The sequence below is a fragment of the Pelophylax lessonae genome, assembly GCF_965119305.1.
Source record: "Pelophylax lessonae genome assembly, chromosome: 2".
Taxonomy (NCBI): Eukaryota; Metazoa; Chordata; class Amphibia; order Anura; family Ranidae; genus Pelophylax; species Pelophylax lessonae.
Window position 1 is genome coordinate 462,012,908 of NC_138769.1, and position 25,807 is coordinate 462,038,714.

The following is a 25,807-nucleotide window of genomic DNA, read 5'->3' on the forward strand; positions in this document are numbered from 1 at the left end:
ACTATCATTCTACTATGATGAATATACTAAAATGAACGCAAGTTGCCTGAACTTTGGGGAAACAGGTACAATGTAATATTACATAAACTTTTTGCAAAAACTAAAATGATTAACTATTCCCATCTATTGTTTTTCGACTAGGTCTGCCACCGCCAAGGCCCCCCTCCATTTATGTGCAGGGAGACAAAGTGTCCCATGCTGCGGCCTTCTGCCCTCATTGTGTCACCAAAAAGGGTATATAGCCGTGTGCGGAGGGTTCATCCAGAATTTTTAGTGTTACTATATGGTCGTACCCCTTTAGCACCTAAGAGATTATATACAGTACATGTAAAGGCTATTGGGATTTGAGCACAGGTATAACTTCCTTCTATTGTATTGCAGGTCAGTAGCCAGATCTCAACTTTGTAGCTCTCCTAAACTTGTATCTATCTGCCTCATATTGGCACTATATCCACTGGAGCATTTGCATTGAAGAGCAGAGTACAGATTGGCCGTTGAGGGATTCATGTAATGCAGATGGCCAGCTTAGACATGCATTGAAAATATATGTAAACTAAAAACCTGTTTTTTTGCAAAGTTTGCTAGAAAGGATATATATATATATATATATATATGAGATATATATATATATATATATACATACATACATACATACATACACACAGCTTTTTTTTCTCAGAAAATAGGTGCAGGAACTCAACCATGACCCCCAAAACCCTCCACTATCTTCCATGAGTCTTACTTTTTATGCTTTATTAGGTTGGAAGGGATTGTAAAGTCAGAAGGTACATTCTATGCATTGGGATAAAACAACCTTCTGTGTGCAGCAACCTCCCTCAGCCACCCTAATACTTACCTGAGCCCATCTCTATCCAAGGATGTTGCAGGAGTGTCTAAGTTGCCCGGGACTCCTTTCCTCATTGGCTGAGACAGCAGCGCAGCACCATTGGCTCCTGCTGCTGTCAAAGTCAGTCAGCCAATAAGGAGAGAGAGGGCGCGGAGCCAGGTCGCAGCTCTGTGTCTGAATGGACACAGGGAGTGGGGACATGGCTCGGGTGCCCCATAGCAAGCTGCTTGCTGTGGGGGCACTCAACAGAAGGGAGGGGCCAGGACCACTGAAGAGAGACCTGAGAAGAGGAGGATCCGGGGCACTCTGTACAAAACCAACAGCACAGAGCAAGTAAGTATAACATGTTATTTAACATGTACTGTACTCTAGTACCTTCCCGCACACTGTAGGTGGCCCCACCTCTCTCAGTTGCAGGGAGATCATCCATTAGGGGTGTAGACATCTGCACTGTATCCTGGGCACCTGCATCTCCCTTGTCCCCATCCTGCACTCAGTGGGGTCCCCATCTGGCACTCAGTGGGAGCCTCTCAGGAGATCAGATCTGTGGGAGTCGTTGGGAGACAAGGTGTCACCTGTAAACACAGAAGCTGGACTACAGTGTTTACAAGTGATAGTGGTGAGCAGGGAGCAGAGTGCCTGAGCCAAAGGTGGTGAAAAAAAGCCGTTTGTGTGCATATATATATATATATACATATACATATACACACACACACATACATACATACATATATAATATATACACACAGCAGTGTGCAGAGGGTTCATCCATAATATTTTGTGTTAACACATATATATGCTATTGGAATTTGAGCACAGGTATATCTTACTTCCATTGTGCCATCAAGTCTCCACAGTGTAGAGAGAAAGCGCTGATCCTCAAACCACACTCCTGAATGTGATTAGGCCAAAGGGAGGCAGAGCTATGCACTAGGGCAACCTGACACTAAGCATCAGGTTGCTTTGCCGCAGGATTGTACCCTGGGGCTCAGTTAAATATCTGAGCAGAGATATCTGCTCCTCTCTGCCTTTTCTGTGTGTGACCTGCTGGTGGGTGAAGACCTAAAGCTGTTGGCAAGCGGCACAGGAACCCTTCATCCCTATACTCAGGTCCCTTCTAGATTGTAGGAAAACTAAAACATGAGTGTGCATTAACCCTTGCTATACCTATTTGCTGAAGTGCTTGTCCCCTTTGTCTTGGCTTATTCCCATGATAGGTCGCATTTCTGCCTGGAATTCTGCTCCTGGCGGTTCCCCAGATTGCTAGTCTGTGATCCTCTGGACTTGTGCCCATTAGTTATTACATCCTGTTGTGGCCGCGCCCCCCCCCCCACTGTTCTATGCCCTCTGGACTTAACCTCTGCCCCACCATACAGCCACCTTGTGGTCCTGCGGATGGACCCTTGTCCCATTTTGCTTCTGCGCCCCTTTGAACTCCTCCCCCACAGTACACTGGACTGTTATGACTTTACCCCTGGATCTGTCCCCGATTTCGCCCTGTCACCTTGCATATTCCTGGATAACATCCTGGCTCCACTGCATTTATGCTGTGAGCCCTGTTGCTTAGCCTTTGTCTATAATAGTAGTAAATCCCCGGTGTGCTGTACCATCTAATAAAGCAACCCTGTGCTACTATTCCACTCACACTTCAGGCACAAGTACATTTACATTCTCTGATTGGTTATATAGTAGAACTGTTAAGGTACACACATGCGCATGTTAAAACTAACTGATTTATGGTGGTAATATAGGATGTTATGTACTGTATACCTGAAGCTACACCAGTTTATCATTTAAAAACCATTACAGAGCTGTTCTCATTTTAAAGTGATTACCGAATGGATGACATCCTCTAGTGTGGCAGAAAAAGACTCTATTAAACTGTGTGGAAGCTGAGAGAGAAAGCCAATGGTATCAACATATATAACTGGCATACGGCAAGGAAGCAATCCACCATGGGCTGTGACATCAAGTGTGGCAAAAAGCTGATCACGTGGCTGAAGACTTATATCACCAGTGAGCGCCTTTATCAGGGTAGTTTTTCCTGCAAATGAAACAAAAACACAACTACAATGTAGCTTTTCCCTTAGAATATTGTAGTATACAGGATAAACAAGTTGTATATACACACCAGAGTTGGTATAGCCCATTACAGAGATTATTGGAAACTCTCGCCGTTTGCGCTGTGTCCTAAGTAGTTTTCTCTTCTTCTTTAGTTTATCCAAAGCTCTCTTAAGCTTTAGCTCTCTATCCCTCAGCAATCTTTGTTGGATCTCCACTAATGTTTCACCTTAAGGAGAAATACATTTATATAAATCTTCTGCTAAAAAAATGGGAACAAACACACATTACTCAAATTAATCATTATTTTAAATACAGCTAGTACACAAACTATAGTTCTGGTAATTCCTTGTGCAGTAGGATTTGTACTGGAAGAAGGTTAATCAGTATGCAAAGTGAATTGGCGCTCTACTATTTCGCAGAGTGCTGTAAATCTATGAACCTGTCAACAGAATTGATGACCTCTTCATGTGCTACTGCTCCATTACTCTCCAATCAAAGGCCTGGGAAAGGGGACTAGAAAAGAAGACATTTTTTCTTGTAGTCACTAAAACGTTACCACGATTCTAGGGGGAAAGATAATTGGAACTGTACCCTTGCTTAATGACTGCAGCTTAAGAGTAATGTATGGACATAAAATTATTTTGCCCACAGTTCTGTTTCAAATAGGAAGTACTAGACTAAGCACTATTTGCATCTGAATGGCCAACATCTCACATGTTTACGCTTCCTCAAGGTTCTCCAGTTTCAATCCAAAATCATACTGGTAGGTTAAGTAGTTTCCCTTAATTGGTCCCAATTGAGAGTGTGGAAGGGACATTTGAATGTGAGCTCCGACAAAAGGTTAGGATAGGACATGAATGAATTTTCTTTAACACTGTATGCTATGTCAATGGTATTACATAATGTCTCACACGATATAATAGGCCACTGGCAAAAAATGAATTAAATAAATAAATGTAGGCTAGTGCACAGGATAACCCCTACAAAAAAAAAAAAAAAAGGGGTTTTTGACTTTTTGACCCATAACACCTATTTTTCTGATGCTCGACGGACAAAGCTACTGATATTCTTAACCACTGGGTTATACTGTCTCCTACAGGAGTAGGACACTAGGCAGAAAAAAAGTCTGGCTACGCCTATGGGCAGTCCCAGGGGGTATACTCCCTCTCTCTGCTATATGTACTTAGCTTTGTTACACAAGAATACAACTCCACAGAGGGGTTGGTGCTGTATCCGTCAATGACCATCAGAGAAATGGATTTTACAGTAAGTCAAAAATCCCATTTTCTCTTTCGTTCAATGACGGACACAGCTCCTGATCTTCTTAAATATTGGGACATCTCAAAGCAGTGTTAAACATGAGGGGTGGGAAGAGCATAAAAATTTCCAAGGCTAGACAGCAGACATGGGAGTAAGTCACACATGTGCAAGTCACAAGCAAGTCTCAAGTCTTAACCTTCAAGTCTCAAGCAAGTCCCAAGTTACTGTGGCGAAAAGCAAGCAAGTCAAGTCCCTGCTAGATGTCAAGCAAGTCAAGTCATTTATTTTGGTCAAGTCACAAATCAAGTCAAAATACTGATCTACCCCAATTTTCACCTTTAAATCAGTTAAAAGTCAGTGGTCAGGAAAGGTTTTGTTTTATTTTCAACATTAACAAAACTGCTTAGTGCTTTTTTCTTGGCATATTAACTACCTCCCACCCGGGCCATTGTAAATATACGGCCGGGCAGGAGTCTCGTCCTTCTGAATGGACGTTCTGGAACATCCTTCAGAAGGAGAGAGATCGCGCTGCCGCGGGCACGCGCAGGAGCGAGATCTCGATGTGCCTGTGTCCCTCGGACACAGAGCAACATCATTCGGCAGGAGGGCCCTGTGATTGGCCTTCCTGATCACATGACGGCTGTGTCCAATCACAGCCGTCATGTAATGTAAATAGAGCCGTTGTAACGGCTTCAATCTCTTCTCCTCCTGACAGATCCTGTCAGTGAGGAGAAGATCAGAGGATCGGTGCTGCTGCGGGGGTGATCAGTGAGTATTTCTAATTACTCACTGATCACAGGGGGGGTCTGTGCTGGTAATCAGAACATTGATTACCAGTGCAGCCCTGAGGGGGGGGGGGGGAGGGGTGCCACTAAGCCACCAGGGATGCCCACCCATGACCACCAGGGGTGCCCACTATGGCCACCAGGGATGGCAAACAGGGCTCAGAGAGCCCCCCAGTGCCCTCCCTATCAGTGTTGCCCACCAATGCCATCTATCAGTGCTGCCCACCAGTGCCGTTATTGCCATCTATCAGTGCCGCCCACCAGTGCCCATTATTGCCCACCAGTGCTGCCTATCAGTGCCCATCAGTGCCCCCCATCAGTGCCGATCAGTGCCACCCATCAGTGCCGATCAGTGCTGATCATTGCCGCCCAACAGTGCCACCTATCAGTGCCCATCAGTGCTGCCAATCAGTGCCCATCAGCGCTGCCTATCAGTGCCCATCAGCGCTGCCTATCAGTGCCCATCAGCGCTGCCTATCAGTGCCCATCAGCGCTGCCTATCAGTGCCCATCAGCGCTGCCTATCAGTGCCCATCAGCGCTGCCTATCAGTACCCAATGCTGCATATCAGTGTTATCTATCAGTGCCACATATCAGTGCCCATCAGTGTTGCATATCAGTGCTACCTATTAGTGCCCATCAGTGCTGCATATCAGTGCCACCCCATCAGTGCCTGTCAGTGCGGCATCATCAGTGCTCATCAGTGCAGGAAAAAACATATCTATTTACAAAATTTTATAACCTAAACAAAAAACTTTTTTTTTTTTTTCAAACTTTTCAGTTTTTTTTTTATTTGTGCACCAAAAAAGAAAAAACCTGACGGTGATCAAATACCACCAAAAGAAAGCTCTATTTGTGGGGAAAAAATGAAACAAATTTGGTTTAGGTACAGCGTTGCATGACCGCGCAATTGTCATTCAAATTGCAACAGCGCTAAAAGCTGAAAATTGGTCTGGGAAGGAAGGGGGTTTAAGTGCCCTGTATTGAGGTGGTTAAAGAAACACTTTGAATGCCCAAACAGCTCAAAATCTGGTCATGTTTCAACACCACAGTCACTAAATACACGTTAAGTATTTCCATTGTTAAACAGCCAGTGTCCTAAAAAATAGAACACACCGATGGTGTTTTAAGTGACTGTGGTGTCAGAAACAGAACAGGCACATTAATTTTGCTTTAACACATCTTGAGAAAACGTAAATATTTAATAACTTAAAAAAGTAAAGTAATTTCGAGTCATATGTCTCAAGTCAAAGTCAAGTCAAGTCATGAATACCAAGTCAAAGTCAAGTCGTGTCTTTTATTAATTTTAGGCAAGCAAGTCTCAAGTCCTCAAACTGGTGACTTAAGTCAAGTCATGTGACTCAAGTCCCCCACCTCTGCTAAACAGTAGCCAACCAGGCAAAAGAAGCTCAACCAAACAACTGGAGCCCACCTGAAAAAAAACAAACGTTTAAAAAGGATCAGGTCCTCTAAACAGCAGCCTGCAAAACAAAAGAAGCATCCGCAGATGCCAACACATCCACTTTATAGAACTTTGTGAAAGTGTGTACTGACGACCAAGTTGCGGCCTTGCAACCCTGCGTCACTGATGCCTGATGATGGAGGCCCCAGGAGGCACTAAGCGCCCGAGTAGAGTGCGCCTTGACAGGGAAAGTAGGAACCTGACCCCTGATGGAATAGGCCTGAATAGCCATCTGTCAGATCCATCTGGAAATGGTCGCAGAGGAAGCGGACAACCCTTTCCGAGGTCCATCAGTAAGCACAAATCGTGAGTCTGAAAAAAACAATACACCCTCAGAGGATCAGGTCCTACACAGCAGCCTGAAAACCTTGCGGCCAAGAGAAGCATCCGCAGATGCCAACACATCCACTTTACATCCACTTGTACCGACAACCAAGTGGCCACCTTGCAAATCTGCGTCAACATATCCACTTTGGGGATGCTTCACCGGAGACACAACTGATGAAACACCTCCAGATGAAGGGACCACTCCCCTTGGTCCAACACCTGCAGACTGAGGTAATCCGCCTGCCAGTTTTCCATCCTTGGAATGTGTATGGTGGAGATGGCTTGGAACGAAGTTTCTGCTCACCTTGGAATGCCGGCTACCTCCAGAGCCGACAGGACACTTTTTGTGCCCCCTTGGGGATTGACATCAGCCACAGCCGTGGCATTGTCCGATTGAATGCGCACTGGACATCCCAGAGGACGATCTGTCCAATGGTCCAGGCACAATCGGATCGATCGGAGTTTCAAGACAACGATCGGTAGTCTGGACTCTTCCAGTGTCCAGATGCCCTGAGCAGAATACTTGCCGAGGACGCCTCCCCAGCCGGACAGGCTGGCATCTGTGGTGACCTCTGTCCAATACAAGGGGAGGAAGGATTTGCTTAGCCAAAGCGCTGCAGAACGAAGCCACCATACCAGGGACTCCTTCATTCCCTCATTCCCTGACTCGAAGGTAGACACCATCAGGTCCAGCACCTGCATGCAAGTCCGGAGGGATAACCAATTGTTGGACAGCAGGAGGCGAATTGCAGCCTGTAGTTTCTGGAGTTTGTCCAAATGAGCACTCTGGCTAAGGCCGAGTCCAGAGTCAGGCCCAGATAGATCAGATTTGTGGACAGAATCAGCGCAGACCTCTGAAAATTCAGAATCCCCCCAAACTCCCGCAGAGTTCGTATTGTGATCGCCAGGTTTTCCACCAGAGCAGTAGGAGACTCAGCTCACAGGAGATCGTCCAAATAGCCAAGCACCGCGACCCCCCACTGGTGTAACAAAGTTAGCACCGTGGCTAACACTTTTGTAAAGACCCGAGGAGTGGAGACGAGACCAAAAGGTAACACCACAAACGGATAATGCTCCTCCCCAACGGCAAAGCAGAGAAAGCGCTGGTGACTGGCACATATTGGAATGTGAAGGTAGGAAACCTTGACATTGATAGAAGCAAGGAAGTCCCCCTGACCCAGGGATGCCACCACCGTGCGAATGTACTCAATTCTGAACTTCTGCACCCACACAAAGCAGTTCAGTGCCTTGAGGTCCAGGATTGGACGCACTTTGCCTTCCTTCCTGTTAACAGGTTTGTGTAAAAACCCTGAAAACATTCCAAAGTCGGGAACCTGGACAATCACCCCTTGAAGCAACAGGTCTTGTACCGCCCCAAACAGACCCTGTAAGCGGTTCGGGGACAGGCACAGGTTGGAAGGAAAGAACCATGCCGGGGGACAAGAGCGAAACTCGATCTTGTAGCCGGACCGACTGACTTTGGGGATCCACTTGTCCTGTACCAGGGAAGTCCACGGGTCCGGAAACCAACAAAGACGTTCCCCCACCCCAGATACGGGTGAGGGCACACCTTCATGCGGAAGGAGCCTTGTCCGCGGGTCTAGAAAAGCCCGCTCTCGGTTTGCCAGACCAGGTTCGTTTGGAGTCTCCTGAGGATGCCCCGAAAGGCTTTGAGCCCTTGTCAGTCGACCCTGAGGAACAAAAAAAAAAAAAAAACTTCTTACGAGCCAAGAAGGAAGGTCCACGGAAGAAAGGTACTCCCCCCCCCCCCCCCGTGAGACCTTTATGTCATTCAAGGTAGCTCCAAACAGGTGATCTCCTTGAAAGGAAAGATCAGTCAAGGCCTTTTTAGAAGTCTGATCCGCAGACCGTCATTTTAGCCAAAAGACATGCAGAAAGGCCACTGCCAAAAACAGAAAGCCGCGCCACTAGGGGAGTGACATCCAAAGAGGCATTACAGATAAACCGCAGCCCCTGAAACAGCAGTTCCCCCAGCTCGGCAAAGGCAGGGGGGAGCCGTCTCCCTCCAGGTCACGGCGAAAAAGCTTAGCCCACTTAGAGTTTGCGACACCAGGGCAATGGTGAATACTGGCCTAAGTACCGAACCAGAGTGTACATATTGCGGGCCACAGCCTCCGCCTTCCTGCCAACCGGATCCTTAAAGGGGGGGGACTCTTCAACTGGAATCATGGTTGCCTTGTTCAATCTGGAACCGGAGGGTTTACCACCGGTGGAACAGTCCACTTCTTAATAAGAGACTCTTAATAGGGGTATCGCCTAGCAAATCGCTCAGGGACCCCAGGGGGGCCACTCTTTAGCAACAATTCTGTCAAAATAGGCAGGGAAAGGAAACACCTTTGCCACTCTGGATGGCTTGTGAGTGCCAAAGGGCACCTGCGCCTCCGTCGCAGCTGCGTCCTCCATCTTAGAGGTCTCACGCACAGATACAATCAGTGCTCCACCAGCGCCTTTTCGTGCGCGGTTGGTTGCAGACGTGGAGGAATCATCCTCACTAGAAGAGGATTCCGAGCGCATGGTTGCAGACTCAGCAGGGTGACCCACGTCCACGGCAGCCGAATCAGATTCAGGATCTGATGAGACCAATGAGGCAGGGGAAGGCGGGGCGCTTTTTGCTAGCCTGTCGCCCAAAAACCACCTCCATCCGGGACACCAAGGACTCCAGGCCTGCCGTCAGTGCATTGATGGATGGTTGGGACCCGGAGGGCCCCACAGCCTCAGAGAGGGGATAAGGTGGGGAGATGTGCTCCAAAAACTCCAGGAGTCACCAGGGGAACCCCACAAAACAGGTGTAAAACATTGCAAGGAACACCCCAATGCGCTGGCAGCATCACCTAGTCGCCAGGCACAGAGCACCAAGCGATCCTCAGGCGAGAGGGCGAGAACCCCACCAGACTCACCACCTAGCAGAAACCGGCACCTGCGCAGCAATGAGGAAGTAAATGGATCCAGGAGTCAGCACCAGGGGATGAGGAGGTGCTCCCACCACCGAAATCCCTGCCCACAGAGCTCCACTGTCATTCCACGGCTATTTTCAATGGCAAACCACCGCAAAATGGCCGCCGGACTACACAAAATAGCAGCACCATGAGGCTTCCAGGGACCCAGGAGGGATCCCTAGGCCTCAGGGACAGACCCAGGTAGGACGGGGGGCCCTGGCATGTGCCCCCACCAGATACAACCCTACCCCCAAACCCCCCCGCACAGCCGATCGTCAGGTCACCGGCAGGTGCACCCCTCCAGCACCCATCACCCGTATAGCACCCTGCCCCCACCCCAGGAGGTGGACCAGACCACACAAGCAGCCCCTGCATAAGTGGAAGGGAGGGGGGTAAAATAGAGGACAGATGAAAGGGGGTGCCTGAAGGGAACCCGACCGCCCCAAGGAGGGGCCCAGGTCCACCCCTAGGGGGGGGGGGGGGAGCAGCTACTCACCATACCAGGAACCGGGTGGGCACCGCTCCAGACAGAACCCTTCCATCAAAATGGGGGGGCTGTCGGCCAGGAGGAATGCTGCCACTCGGGCCAAGACCCGGTCGTATGCGAGGTGTTTAACTCCAGTGGGGCTTTGTCGCGGCCAACCGAACACGGAGCTGAGGTCTGCGTGCGCTCGCTCGCTGCCCAGACTGGGGTGATCACTGGATCTAAATTATACAGCCCGTCACCCAGACTGGCAGTTGATTGTAGATCTAGCAGGAAAAATTCAGGAGAAAAAAAATTCTATCTAAAAAGAAAAAAATTTGCCAGGACCATAGATCCCAGCAATGAACTAAATCCTTACTCCTGACAAGTCAGAAAAAAATAAGTACCTATAGCATAGAGGGGGGGGAGTATATCCCCTGGGACTGCCCATAGGCGTAGCCAGACTTTTTCTGCCTAGTGTCCTACTCCTGTAGGGGGCAGTATAACAGTATAACCCAATGGTAAAGAATATCTATTTTCTCTTTCACACACTAAGGGAGTCCCTAACTTTTGAGATGCCCAAAACCAGTCCACTTGAGGGGTGGACAATGCACCAAAACAAACCCTAACAAGCCCAAGAATGCAAATGAACTAGGGACTGCCTACAGCTCAAAGAGCCGCCTGAGGGATCTTACGTTTGAAGCTGGCCTCAGGATGAACCTGCAATGTAAACCACGTAGACCTTGAAGAACTTGTGAATAGAAGACCAGGTAGCAGAGCCTTGAAAATCTGGGAAACAGTTGCTTGATGCTGAAAAGGCCTCAAGGAAGCACTCACAAATCTAGTAGATAAAGTTGAGGCAGGATGGAACCTAATCATTGAAACCATAAGCTTGGGATGTTAGTCTTCCTGAACCACCTAGAAAATCGGAGAACAAGAAGCCAGTGCTTCCATCCAGGAATTACTAAAAGGTAATCAGTCTTCATTAAAGAAGCATTAGCAGAAAGACTTTAACAGCCCAAACCACATCCAGAAAATGGAGGGAAAACACCTTTTGGTGAATTGTAGGACAGAGGGAAGAAGAGCAATATCTCAGTTGAGGTGAAAGGTAGAAATTACCTACCCAATTGTCCTGCGCCTCAACACCAGAACTAGAACAGGTTAATTGCAGGATTGGGCCACCATTTGAGACACTTGTCTTAAAGAGGTGATGGCCTGCACAGATGATTGTCTCTAAAAAGGTTCAAATGACGTTTTTAGATCCCAAAAAGTCACAGGGGAATAGACAAGCAACATAGCAAGACAAGAGGGCAATGGTCTCTGAAATAAAAAAGAAAGGGCAGAAACATGACCCTTAACAATATGACCAGACCTAGCTTTAGGAAAAAAATATTTTTCCAGAGAAACTCCCAGGGTAAAAACTCTGAGACTTACACCAAGTGAAGTATGCCTTCCATGTCTGATTGGCTGCAGTATGAAGTGAAGCTTCATGAATCCTGCTGAGGAAGCCCTCCCGCCTCACTGTGTTGTTGGCAGGTGTCCTAGCAACCAATGAAAGCCAGGACTGGGAGGAGTTCTGTGAAGTGATGGTCTCTACCCCTTATGCACATATGGGGCACAATGACATGCTTAGAGGGCTGAAGCAAATAAGCTAGAGAGAATTCCAGATCCCGCACAGCAGCTGGGAGACATTTTGGAAAACAAAATTTTTTTTTTTTTTTTTTTAAGTGTGCATGTATGCACGATTTTAAACTTGCAATTTTTATTTATTTTTTAAACCCATGTCTTGTCCTAAGGTTACAACACTCACGGGTACGGTATCTACAGTATAATAGAGAAGCATTGTCACTCTAGGACAGGAAGTATGTCAGGATTATAGAACACCATCTACTCATATCTATGAAGGATTCGTTCTTTAGCTCACAGAGGAGCAAAAGCATAGGACTTTTTGAGCTCGGTGGAGTTTTAACAGAATGAATGGGTATTTTGTGCACCTACAACACAATGTTTTCAAGGTTATACAACAAACTAAGCAAAAGGGAGACATTTCTATAAGAGAAGCTCATAAATGGAGTTTACACACATACTTTAGTCCATGGCCTATAAATGAAAAAATAAATCTAGCTTACCTGACCCCATAACATATCTTGAACCTCCTCCCTGCTGGTCAAAGTGGGCCATTTCATTCCGTAGTTTGGTTCTTTAATGGAAAAAAAGAAAAAAAAACAAATCAAATAATCAAGCAATTTTGAACTCACTGGCATTGTAAAAAGGAGATTAGTAAGTCAACATGGTTGTACTATATCACAGAATTATAGCACAAGATATAATGTGTAGAAAAAACTCCCATAGACTGTCTGACAGTGACACATCAGTGTTTATGTGCTCTGAAACATTCACTCCATCTGCTCTGACAGAATACATCCAGCTGTTTTACAGCAACCCCTATAAGCTGTGCAAAGAGACAAATGCACCATCTTATACGCATGAAGAATTGTATTATTGAGAGACCCCAGGGAGGTGGAAGAAAAGTAAATATTCTATATTACACGCTCGTCAAATCTCCCTCCAAAAAACAAAAACATAAAAAAAAAAAACCCAACACACGTACCTTTAACCCTGGGCACTTTCACACCCTTCCTGCCCAGGACAATTTTCAGCTTTCAGCACTGTCGAACTTTCAATGACAATTGCGCGGTCATGCAACACTGTACCCATACTAAACTTATAATTTTACACACACAACTAGAGCTTTCTTTTGATGGTATTTAATCACCACTGAGTTTTCATTTTTTGCTAAATAAACTAAAAAAAATTAAAATGTTTGAAAAAAAAAAACAAACACGTTTTTCTTCGTTTCAGGCAAAAGATTTTGCAAATAAATAATTGTTCTTCAATTTAGCCCAAATTGTATTCTGCTACATTTCTTTGGTGAAAATAACCTAAAATCAGTGTATAATATTTAGTAAGTAAGAAAGTTATAAAGTCCACAGACTATGAAATATATTTGAAAACTGATCAATCCTGATGTACTGACGGCTGATCTCATTTCTTGAGGCCGAAAATGGCAGGACAGTACAAATGCCCCCCAAACTACCCCTTTTTGGAAAGTAGATCATCTAAAGTATTTAGTAAGAGGCATGGCAGGTTTTTCGAAGTTGTAATTTGTCTGTTTTTTGTAAAATGTAAAAAAAAAAAAAAAATATATATATATATATATATATATATATATATATATATATATATATATATATATATATATATATATATATATATATATATATATATATATATATATATATGACTTTTGACTAAAAGGTCATTTTAGTTTTAGTTGTATTTTAGTCATCTGAATTGTTTTAGTTGACTAAAATAGTGTTAATTTAGTCAACAAAATTAACACTGGCTGTGAGGCTGTGCTTGGCCTGCTTTGCATTTCTTCAGATGAAGCATGTCTGTTTTAAGTGCCGCAAACACCAGGCCAAACACAGCATATTATTTTCAAAAGCTACATTTTCTATTTAAACACAGCTGTAAGCATTTGAAAGAAAATGCAATGTCTAACTAGAATGCTTGGTAAATTGAGCCCTTAGGCATGTTTTAAAGGCATTGCACACTTTCAAATGTTTTTATTGTTTTAACTAGGTATTAGTTTAGTTAAACTCCCTGTGCCTATTTTTGTCTTGCCTTGTAGAAATGGGTTCACATGTTGTGCCTGCACTTTGTAGCACCATGGCTGATCGATTCCCTTATGTCAATATATTCATTCATCTAGCTTGTCCCTACAGAGACAGGCAGTCACATGGCACCCAGAGCATGCCTTGCCATTTCCAAGATCTTGCATCACAAACGGGGAAAGGCTAAAAGCCCCGTACACACGTAGCTATTGTCGGCCGTAAATATTTGGCCGACGACCGATTGTAGGCTTGTTAGTATGATGCTTCCGACAGCGCATTTTCGGCCGAACAGAATCGGGTGTGCAGGCATTAAAATTTTTGTTGGCCAACACCAGAACGGCCGATCAGTCAGTCAGTACAGAATTCGGCCGACAAACAGCCGATTAGCAAACTGGGCATGCTCAGAGAAGAAAAAACACACGGAAAGTTAACCATCACATGACATCACTTCTGCAGTCGGCTGTTGTTGGCCGACAAAATTCATGTGCAGTCTTTTGCAGTTTTCAGCCGACAGGACAGCACCGGACAAAAAACGGCCGATCGTTCGGCCGACATTCGGTACGTGTGTACGGGGCTTTACGTGATGAAATGGTGATCCCTTTATCAATTGCTCTACCTGCTTGTGTGTATGTCAGATCTAAATACTGCACCTGTATCAGTCAGAACCAGGTCTCAGATGGAGTTATTAGGAAGTGCAGTAAATGTGAGTATAAGTGGGTGAGAAGGTAGGCTTTAAGACACTTAAATAGGCAAAGTGACAGTCTCAGAGGCACATGCTGGGGTAGTTTTCCAATAGATTAATCTTTATCTTGATGCTTTGAACATAAGTTGTGATATTTACAGTGAGTCTACCTTAGTAATGGAAGTTCAGCCAGCGCAATCTGTAGCTTGGCTTCTTTTGTGCGGGCATTGTATCGGAAAATATTAAGGACCACTGTGTATCTGTCAAAAACTTTCACTCCCCATGCTGCTTCCAGTTCATTCTGCAAGTGAAAATAACAGTAAATTAAAGTGGTTCTAAAGGCTGAAAGTTTTTTTTTTACCTTCATGTATTCTATGCAGGAGGTAAAAAACCTCCTCTGTGCAGCAGCTCCCCCCCTAATACTTACCTGAGCCCAATCTCGATCCAAGCATGTGCACAAGAGCCTCGGCTCTCCCTCTTTATTGGCCGAGACAGCAGTGGGAGCCATTGGTTCCCACTGCTGTCAATCACAGCCAATGAGGGGGAGAAAGGGGGCGAGGCTGAGTCGTGGCTCTGTGCGTGAATGGACATGCAGATCCATGGCTTGGGAACGAGCCTGCTTGTGTGCCCCCATAACAAGCTGCTTGCTGTGGGGGCACCTGACAGGAGGGAGGGGCCAAGAGCACCAGCGAGGGATGCAAGAAGAGGAGGATCAGGGCTGCTCTGTGCAAAAAGAGAGTACAGAACAGGTGAGTATGACATGTTTGTTTTTGGTTTTAAAGAAAGCATTAAATATCACTTTAAAGAATAACTGAGGTTCATTAGAAAAATCGAATAAATATTTTCCACGTTTTTTTACATTGTTACAAGTGTCTACATTATATGAATATTTACATTAATATATACGATATGTGCACAAGAAAAAGCTGAACTGAGACAGCAGGTGAACAACATCATCTCATCCTTTAATTTAAGTTGGCCATGTATGCAGACAGACAAAACTAGACAAATGATGTTTGGTCAATGAGGACGCCCATTACATTAACTTCTTGCCGCCCGCGCTATAGCCGAAAGACGGCTACAGCGCGGGCTCTAATTTCCGGGAGGCCGTCTTTAAACGGCCTCCCAGTGACAGGCTCCCCGTGCGCTCACGTGAGCGTGCATCGGGGAAAATCTGTGTCGGCCACAGCCAATCACAGATCGTGGTAAAAGGCCAATCACAGCGGCCATTTACTATGTGATCGAACCATGCAATGAGAGATGATCTCATATGTAAACATATGAGATCATCTCTCATCGCCAGCTCTCCTTCCTCACACAGAGACTACGTGTGAGGAAAAGCAGAGCCGATCAGCAGTTAGGGGACACAGAAAAATGTAATCAGGGCACTGATCACCAGTGCCCCGATTACAAAAGAGGTAAATAAAATACAATAAGTGCCCATCAGTGCCCGCCATCAGTGCCCACAATCAGTGCCCATAGTGCTGCCAGTCAGTGCCCATCAGTGCCTGCTCATCTAGGCACTGACTAGCAGCACTATGGGCACTGAGTGTGGGCACTGATGGTGCTGCCCATCAGTGCTCATCAGTGCCGCCCATCAGTGCCACCCGTCAGTGTCCAGCAGTGCCGCCTCTCAGTGCCCAGCAGTGCCACCTCTCAGTGCCGCCTATCAGTGCTCATCAGTGCGGCATATTAGTACCTCATCAGTGCCACCTCATCAGTGCCCATAAGTGCCACCTCATCAGTGCAGCCTATCAGTGCCCATCAGTGCCGCCTCATCAGCGCACATCAGTGAAGGAGAAAAATTTATTTATTTTCAAAATGTACTCGCAGAAAATAAGAAAAACTTTTTTTTCAAAATTTTCTGTCTTTTTTCTTTTTTTTTTTTGTAAGAAATAAAAAACCCAGAGGTGATTAAATACCACCAAAAGAAAGCTCTATTTGTGTGAAAAAAATGATAAAAATTTCATATGGGTATAGTGTAGCATGACCGCGCAATTGTCATTCAAAGCGTGAGAGCGCTGAAAGCTGAAAATTGGCCTGGGCAGGAAGGGGGTGAAAGTGCCCGGTAGGCAAGTGGTTAAACAAACAGAAGGGAAGCTTGGTAGAAAAGGCAGACGTTTTGCTGGACTGCTTAGATCTCTGGATATTCCAACTACTTACTGTGCAAGCTCCAGTAAAGATTGCCAATTTAAATAATCCAGATTTGTAAGTGATTTACTTTCATTTAAATTTCTTGCAGTTGATTGGAAGTCCTAAACCTTCAAGTTAAACTGTGGCCTACAAGGGGATTGTACACTGGCAAATAAAAAATAATTGGGCCAGCCCAGGATTTAAACCCTACTGCTACTGTTTTGGAGCAAAGCAGTACGAAGCGTAAAAACAAACAGACAGGAGGGACCCTATGTTCCTCAATAACTCGAAAAGAAAAAAAAAACATTTCAGTGTGTAGAAAAGTGTAAAAACAGAAGACCAGGTGGAATTCCTGCATATCTTGGAAAGAGACCTTATGCTGAAAGACCACATAGATGATTCTAGTGGAGAGCACCTTAAAATGGAGACGGGGAACCCGATTGTTAGGACCTGAGCAATGGTCTGATTGAGCCTCCTAAAGTGTCTAGGTTTCAGCCTAGATGTCCCTAGTGGACCAGTATATTGTGTTGTGTAATCGATACGCTCTTCCCAATGGGCGGAGCTTTTTTAACCAATGTGTAATAAAAATGTACTAATGTTTTAAATAACCATCGTCTTGCAAGTCTATGTGGTACCATGAAAGTCCTCAGTGCCTCAATCCAATTTGTCCAATTATCACTGTATAGTGTGCTATCCCTGTGCTCCTTTTTTGGTTACTAGGTATAAGAGTTCACAGATAGAAACTGTATTTGGAAACTATAGCTCCTGTTTATCAGAATGTATCCTGTATTTTAAAAGAGTATCTTTTTTTAGGAGTGCTGGGAAATAAAAGGTTATCTGGCCTACTGTATCTGGTAACTACTGAATCCATGTCTGCCTGGGTGAATGCCAGCGTGTCTGCTTTTCTATTAGTAACAGCATTAATGGTCAGCAAAAGACATAACCAGTCAGGGGTGCTTACAGGACTTAAGAGATACACAAACTAAACCATAAATAGGTATTATCTTTTATATCTCCTTCCTTACTAAAATAATTATGAGAACTAACTTGCTTAACAACTGCCCTCAGATACCCTTATTGAGTACCTTGGGCTAAAAAGCTTTTCTAATGATCTGCACCTTAAAAATAATGGGATTTTTGACTTACCGTGAAATCCATTTCTCTGGTGTTCATTGACAGACACAGCTCCTGCCATTCTTGACCACTGGGTTGTACTGCCCCGTACAGGAGTAGGACACTAGGCAGAAAAACTTCTGGCTACACCCATGGGCAGTCCCAGGGGGTATACTCCCTCTCCCTGCTATAGTCACTCAGTTTTGTTACAAGCAGTGTCAGGAGAATTATAACTCTACAGAGGGGTGGGTGCTGTGTCCGTCAATGAACATCAGAGAAATGGATTTTACAGTAAGTCAAAAATCCCATTTTCTCTTTCGTTCATGGACAAACACAGCTCCTGTCATTCTTGACCATTGGGACATCCCAAAGCAGTGTTAAACGTGAGGGGTGGGAAACAGCAAAAAAATTCCCAAGGCTAAACATTAGCCAACCAGGCAACAGGGGCTTAACCAAAACAACTGGAGCCCACCTGAAAAAAACAATACACCCTCAAAGAGGATCAGGTCCTTTAAAAAGCAGCCCGCAAAACCTTGCAGCCAAAAGGAAGCATCCGCAGATGCTATAAAACTTGCACAGACGACCAGGTGGCCGCCTTGCAAACCCTTTGTCACTGCATCACTAAGTGCCCTAGTAGAGTGCTCCTTGACAGGGAAAGAACCTGACCCCTGATGGAATAGGCCTGAACCACCGTCTGTCTAAAACATCTGGAAATGGTCACAGAGGAAGCGGACAACCCTTTGCGAAGTCCATCTGTGAGCAAAAATAGAGAGTCTGACTTCCTGAAAGACTCCATAGCTACTAAGTACACCCTAATTGCCTGGACCACATCCAAGGCATGCAAGGCAATTTCCTTTGGATGTTTAGGTCTGGGACACAGGGAAGGAAACACAATGTCTTCATTCAAATGAAAATCAGAGACCACCTTAAGAAAGAATGACGGACAGGGTCAAAGCACCACGTTCGTGTAAATAACCAAATAAGGTGAACGACAGGATAACGCCACCAGTTCCGACAACCTGCATGCAGAGGTGATAGCCACCAAAAAGGTCACCTTCTGGGACAGCGTAAGCAGGGGATTCTCCCAAATATTTTCAAAGGGAGGCTTCTGTAGATTAAGATCCCAAAATGGTAACGGAGCCCGCAGTAGAGGAACCAAATGTCGAACACCCTGAAGAAAAGTAAGCACCTGGGTGTAAGTGGCCAAAGGTTGTTGGAAAAAGACCGTCAAGGCTGATACCTGTCCCTTGATGGTACTCAAGGCCAATTTCTGTTCAACCCCCCGTTACAGGAATGTTAAGATCCAAGCCATCGAGAAGGAGCGAGATGCACCCCAAAAGACTCACACCATGCAATCTACGTCTTCCACGTACGATGGTAGATCTTCCTCGAAGTAGATTTCCTAGCTTTTAACAATGTAGGAATCACCGACTCAGACAAACTTCTATCCATCAGCACCTTGCGACAGCCAAGCTGTCAAAGCCAGCGACTGTTAAGCAGGATGGAAGATCGGTCCTTGGGACAGCAGATCCTCTTTGAGAGGATGCTTCCAAGGAACGTCGGTGACCAGCCGCACCAGATCAGCGTACTAAGCCTGACGAGGCCAGTCCGGGGCCACTAAGATGACCAGAATCCCTTCTGCCTCGATCCTGCATAGGAGTCTGGGCAAAAGCTTGAGAGGAAGGAAGCCGTATTATCAGATGATATTGACCCCACGGGGCCACCAGCACGTCCGTGGCGTCCACCAGTGGATCCATTGACCGAGCCACAAACCTCTGCACCTGTTAAGCCAAGACGCCAACAGATCCACCTCGGGAGTGCCCCCTGGAGACACAGCTGATGAAACACCTCCGGATGAAGGGACCACTCCCCTTGGTCCAACGCCTGCCGACTGAGGTAGTCGCCTACCAATTTTCCACCCCAGGAATGTGTAGGGCGGAGAGGGCAGGAATGAACCTTTCTGCAGACCTAAGAATGCCAGCTACCTACAGAGCTGCCAGGGCACTTCTTGTGCCCCCTTGGTGATTGACATAAGCCACGGCCGTGGCACTGTCCAATTGAATGCGCACTGGGCCTGCCTGAAGATGATCCGTCCAATGACCCAGACACTCTGATCGTTTGGAGTTTCAGGACATTGATCAGTAGTCTGGACTCTACCAGCGTCCAGATCCCCTGAGCAGAATGCTTGCCGAGGATGCCTTCCCAGCCAGACAGGCTGGCTTCCATGGTGACCACTGTCCAATACAAGGGGAGGAAGGATTTGCCCAGCCTAAGCGCCGGAGTGCAAAGCCACCTTATGAGGGACTCCTTTGTTCCCCGACTAAGCCGGATCTGACTGTCCAGAGACTGCGGAGTCTTGTCCCACTTGGTCAGAATCTCGCTTTGCAGGGACCTCGTATGGAACTGTGCAAACGGAACCGCCTCAAAAAGGTAGATACCACAGGCCCAGCACCCGCATGCAAGTCTGGAGGGATGGCCAACTGTTGGACAGCAGGAGACAAATTGCAGCCTGCAATTTCTGGAGTTTGTCCATAGGAAGGAGAACTCTGGCTATGGCCGAGTCCAGAGTCAGGCTCAAATAGTCCAGCTTTGTGAACGGAACCAAGGCAGACTTCTGAAAATTCAGAATCCAGCAAAACCCCCGCAGAGTTCGTATTGGGATCTCCAGGCTCTCCACCAGAGCAGAGGGAGACTCCACTCGCAGGCGATTGCCCAAGTAGCCCAGTACCATGATCCCCCATCGGCGTAGCAATGCTAGCACCGGAGCAAACACTTTTGTGAAGACCCGAGGAGTGGAGGTGAGACCCTAGGGTAACGCCACAAACTGATAATGCTCCTCTCTCATTGCAAAGCGGAGAACATGCAGGTGACTGGCACATATTGGAATGTGAAGATAGGCATCCTTGATATCTATAGAGGCGAGGAAATCCCTCCTGACGCAGGGATGCCACCACTGTTCAAATGCACCCCATTCTGAACTTCTGTACCCGCACAAAGCAGTTTAGCGCCTTGAGGTCCAGGACTGGATGTGTTTTTCCTTCTTTCCTGGGGACTGAACAGGTGTGAGTAAAAACCCTGAAAGTCGGAACTGGGACAATCATCCCTTGAAGGAACAGGTCTTTTACCATCCCCAAACAGACCATGTAACTGGTCTGTGGACAAGTGCAGGTTGGAAGGAAAAAACCTTGCTGGGGGACAAGAGTGAAACTCGATCTTGTAGCCAGACTGAATGACTTTGTGAACCCACTTGTCTTGTACCAGGGAAGTCCACGGGTCTGGAAACCAGCGACGACGTCCCCTCACCCCTAATATGGGTGAGGGCGCACCTTCATGCAGAATGAGCCTTGTCCACGGGTCTGGAGAAGCCCGCTCTTGGCTTGCCAGACCAGGTTCCTTTGAATCCTCCAGAGGAGGTCCTGAAAGGCTTCGAGCCCCTGAGGGACAAAAACATTTCTTATGAGCCGAAAAGGAAGGTCCACGTCTACAATGAGATTTCTTGTACTTAGTAGCCTGCGAAAGAAAAGTTACTCTTCCCCCCTGTGAGACCTTTAATGATGCCATTCAGGGTAGCTCCAAACAGGCGATCTCCTTAAAAGGGAAAATCAGTCAAGGCCTTTTTAGAAGTCTGATCTAGAGACCAGTGTTTGAGCCAAAAGACACGCCGAAGGACCACCGCCAAAACAGAGAGGCGAGCCATCAGAGGAGCTGCATCCAAAGAGGCATCACAGATAAACTGAAGCCCCTGGACCAGCTGGTCTGCCAGCTCAGCGAAGGCAGGGGGGAGCTGGTCACGGGGTAGCTCTTAGCCCACTCAAGAGTTTGTGACACCAGGGCAATGGTAAATACCGGCCTCATCTCCGAACCAGCCAAGGTGTACATAGTGCGGGCCACAGCCTCTGCCTACTGGTCATCATGGTTGCCTTGTTTAATCTGGAAACCGGAGGGTCCACCACTCTGTAAGAAAATGGTTTTGCTGGACTGCATCAAACCTAGATAAACAACTGATTACAAAGGAAATCAGTGTATCGTCCAAAATACCTGTAGAACTAGGCAAAGGTCTGAGTTTAGCTTGCCCTGTGCCAAGCCAAAACCATAAAATAGTAAGGGACTATTGCTACTTTTTGTAGTCGCAGAAAGGCCATGATCACTGTTAGAATTTTTGTAAAAATACTGGGTGCAGCCAAAAGACCAAAAAGAATGGCTGTGAACTGCCAGTATTGCACCCAACTCTGTCAGTATGGCAATCTTTGATGCTTCTGGTGAGCCTGATGGATAAGCACATGAATGTATACATCCTGTAAATCCAGAAAGACCAGGACAGCCTCCTGAAAAAGGAGATGCTTTCCTCTTGAAAGGTTTTGTAAAAAGAGAAACTTGCTTAACTTTTTAGATTTATAACCATTCTGTATTTTCCTGAAGGTTTCTGCACCAGGAACAAATGGGTATAAAATCGAGATTTTGCTGATGTGCAACTCTGTCAAGGCAACGATTTTTCATCTGCTCTCCCGGTAGATTTAGGATGTAAAACTGTTGAGGTGGGGGATTTAGCACTGAATGGGCTAGTTAAACATCCACAGTCAACTCAGAATTATACACAGCTTTTAGCAATTCCTCTGTCCCATCCACTAAAGAAAAATCTGGCTGCCCCAGCTCCACACATCTTTTTTCTCCTCCCCTAAGCAACCCCCACTCAAAGTAGAAGGGTCTAAAATCTTTCCCTTAACTCAGAGCCCAGCAAATTGCTCATTCTCAGTTTTAAGCAGAGCTAAGGCTTTAAAAGTGGAGGGCCCTAGATCAGCAATAACAAACCTAAAAGGGCAGAAAGAAGAAGCCATTTCCTTACGCATAGTACTGAAAGTCCTTCATATTGGAAGCAGTTTGTGAAACAGATATATGATACATGTTAATTACAAAATGGTTTCTTTCAAGAACTAAATAGCCTGGTACCACAGTTTTCACATTTCTTTTTAGGCATACTATCTTTACCTGTTTGCAAAAAAAAAAACAAAACAAAAAAAAAAAAAAACCAGGGAATTTTCCTATGTTTTGGAGGGAGGGCAGACTTGAACCACCAGAGAAGCAAACCTTTAGGTAAAAAACCTGTTGGGAACCCAGCAAAAAAAAAAAAAAAAAAAAAAACCTCATCAAGACTATCTGGAGAGGTCACGTGACCTCAATTACCTAAATTAACCAGCTTAGAAAAAATAAACCTAACAAACCTTTCTGTGTGAAAAACACAATGAAAAACTGAGTCTGAAGGGAGATGGAGGGCCTTTTATTTTAAAAGTTATAGTCGACCATCTTTCAGGTGGGTGTCCTGAAAGATAATAAGGCAAATGGGGAATAATGGCACCCAGTGATCAATAAACATGAGGGAGCTCCTGGTGCCTGGCATAATAGTCTACTCATCAAAAAGCCTTCAGAGGCAGGGAAAACAGAGGAAATACCAGTGGCACCAGACCATGAAAGTGTTCCACAGCTAACTTAACCAGTACATAGTCTAAAAAGTGCCCACGTGGAACCCAGGACATGAAGGTCACTTCCAGACTCAATCGTCCAATCCAGAAATATCAAGTTGTGGTACAGTCTAAAAGCCAGGCTATAGATCACTACGCCAGATAACTACCAGCCGCTGGATAAAACCAGCAGCAGCAATTTTATGTAGATGAATCTTGACTGAAGAATAAATGTAACTAGAAAAAATTCAAAGGCTAGTCTTAACATAAACAAAAAGATGTCCATCCTCCTAAGACACTAGCAAAAAAATAGCTGAGGTATGCTGGTAATAAGAATGGTGAAATCCTGGGCTGGCCTACAGTCTGGCCGTTTCCAATCATTGTGGAGGATGCAGTATAACCTAATAAGGGCCCTTTCACACGGGCACTCCGTATGTCCGCAAATCATCCTATTTTTTTGCGGATGATTTACGGACATAATGTAAGTCTATGGCATTGCGGATGTCAGCGGATGGTCATCCGAATTTCGTCCTTTCAGTTCTGTTCCGTTTTTTGGAACGGAACAGAACCCTATTTTTCCTCCGTTCAAAAAACGGAAAGGAAGCAAAATCGGATGTCAGCGGTGTCATCCGCTGACATCCGCAATGCCCATAGACTTACATTATGTCCGTATATCATCCGCAAACGGATGGGATGATATGCAGACATACGGAGCGGATGACACAAGTGTCATCCGCTCCGTGAAAAAAAAAAAAGTCCCGCAGCGGAGCAAAAAACCAGAGCAGCCGTGTGAAAGAGGCCTAAAGGTTTTAAATGTCATCTTTCCCAAAGGATGAAAAGTATAGATCTGCCTAACTCATTTGCACTACTGAAACAGTTTTAGACCCAGTTATATAATTTAATAGTTATTAATGTATGAATTTCGTTTGAATAACGTCATTTGCAATTTTGAAGCATTTCATATATTGCATGCAGGTTTACCTCACTCAAAGGAGATAGTCTTTCAAGGTTCAAGAAAACTGCAGTGATCTGAGGAATCCCTTTAATCTTTTCTAAAAAATAAATAAATAAAAATATAACAGGGGTTACAAGTTTAATAATAAAGCTAGTTTCTGGGTTTGTCATACCTACATTGGTCTACTGGCTAAAACGTGTTAATGATTCCCTTCCCCTGCATAAACTTACTTTTGAACTTCAGAAAAAAAAAATAAAAGTGTTCCATCAAATATGGGGTAGACGGATTTCTAATCCTCTTACTTTAACCTCTCTGAATCCATAGCATTAATGTTGACTTTATATGGTTACTGTAATTCTTGTCATGGAGTATGGTAACATTCATGTCATTATCTGTCTCCTTTGCAACTTCTATGTTGGTAATAACATGAGACAAGCGAGACATTGAGACATGCAATAAATATATAAAAAAATAAATAAAATAAAAATAAAAAAAAGATTTCCAGTTTAGTTTTGTAAAACGTGCAGGCATACTAGGAGTTAAAAACGAGGTACATGCTACTTCCTGGACTTAGCTCTATCGCTTATATCTGACAGGTTTATTGCACTCCAGCAAAGTCACTTAGAGCTGAGGAGAGAAGCACGCATCGCAGCTATACCTACCCCTCCCTGCTGCCCATTAAAAGGCCTTTGTATTTTGTGAAGAACTTCATATAATACAAAGGCTTCTGTGATTGGGCAGAAGGAGGGAGGGGGCGGGGATAGCAGTTGCGTCAACACTACACGTGAAGCAGCTGAGACAAGAGTAGCCAGCGTTGGAGCTCTGAAAGCTATTTTCCTGGAGCACAAACTTGTCAGATGTAAATAACAGAGATAAGTCCAGGAGGTGGCATGCACCTCATTGGACTTAAATCATAGTATGCCTGCAGTTTTATTAAAGTTACTGATTTCCTGGAGTTGAGATTTAAGTCTGGGTTCACACTAGTGCGAATTGGATGTGGGTTTCCCCACACTCCAATTCGCATAACAGGAGACTGTGATGGGCTCTCAATGGAGACGGTTCACACACCTCTGTGGCGGCTGTAGAGCGGATTGCACAGGGGTCCTGTGCGTTTCTGGCTCCGTTTCAGGACTGAATTCAGGCAAAAACTCAAGACTGATTCGTCCTTGAAACGGAGAATAGGGACCCCTGCTGTGAGCCGCATCCAATTTAAGTGTGAACTTAGCCTAACTTAGGAAACATTGCGTTATTATTCTACACACTTCAGTGATGACAGCAGTTTAAAAAAAATAATGTTCATAATAATCACTTCTGACTAGTGAAATAAATATTTTGTCTGCGCATCTTGGTCTGCACCAAGTAATATGTCCAATTCACCCTCCAGACTGATACTTTTCTAAAGGCTGCAGCGTTACCTCTAAGCTGTAGAATTTAGAAACTCTAAATTCTGCTTTCTGAAAGTGTCTTTTCTCTCAATACAGCAAACACAGCACTATCCAAACTAAAGGAGTAGGAGGACCACAGAAAGATTTTATGCCATCAACCCCTCCCTTGTCCCTTTACTCTATTCTGAAGGCAAGGCAGTTACTAAAAGCAGCCAAAATAAAAACAATTAGCAATTTTTCAG

The 25,807-nt window shown here is 45.3% G+C and overlaps 1 protein-coding gene across 1 annotated transcript in view; it reads right to left on the reverse strand.

Annotated features, from left to right (window-relative positions):
* Window positions 1-25,807, reverse strand: part of LOC309546417 (putative GTP-binding protein 6) — a 51,157-nt gene that overhangs the window by 19,350 nt on the left and 6,000 nt on the right. Inside the window, exons 3-7 of the mRNA XM_082246080.1 lie at window positions 24,207-24,277; window positions 14,694-14,824; window positions 12,294-12,364; window positions 2,979-3,137; window positions 2,683-2,891 (exon numbers count right to left, since the gene is read on the reverse strand). Of these exons, the coding sequence (XP_082102206.1) occupies window positions 2,683-2,891; window positions 2,979-3,137; window positions 12,294-12,364; window positions 14,694-14,824; window positions 24,207-24,277 (641 nt within the window). The remainder of the gene's footprint in view (window positions 1-2,682; window positions 2,892-2,978; window positions 3,138-12,293; window positions 12,365-14,693; window positions 14,825-24,206; window positions 24,278-25,807) is intronic.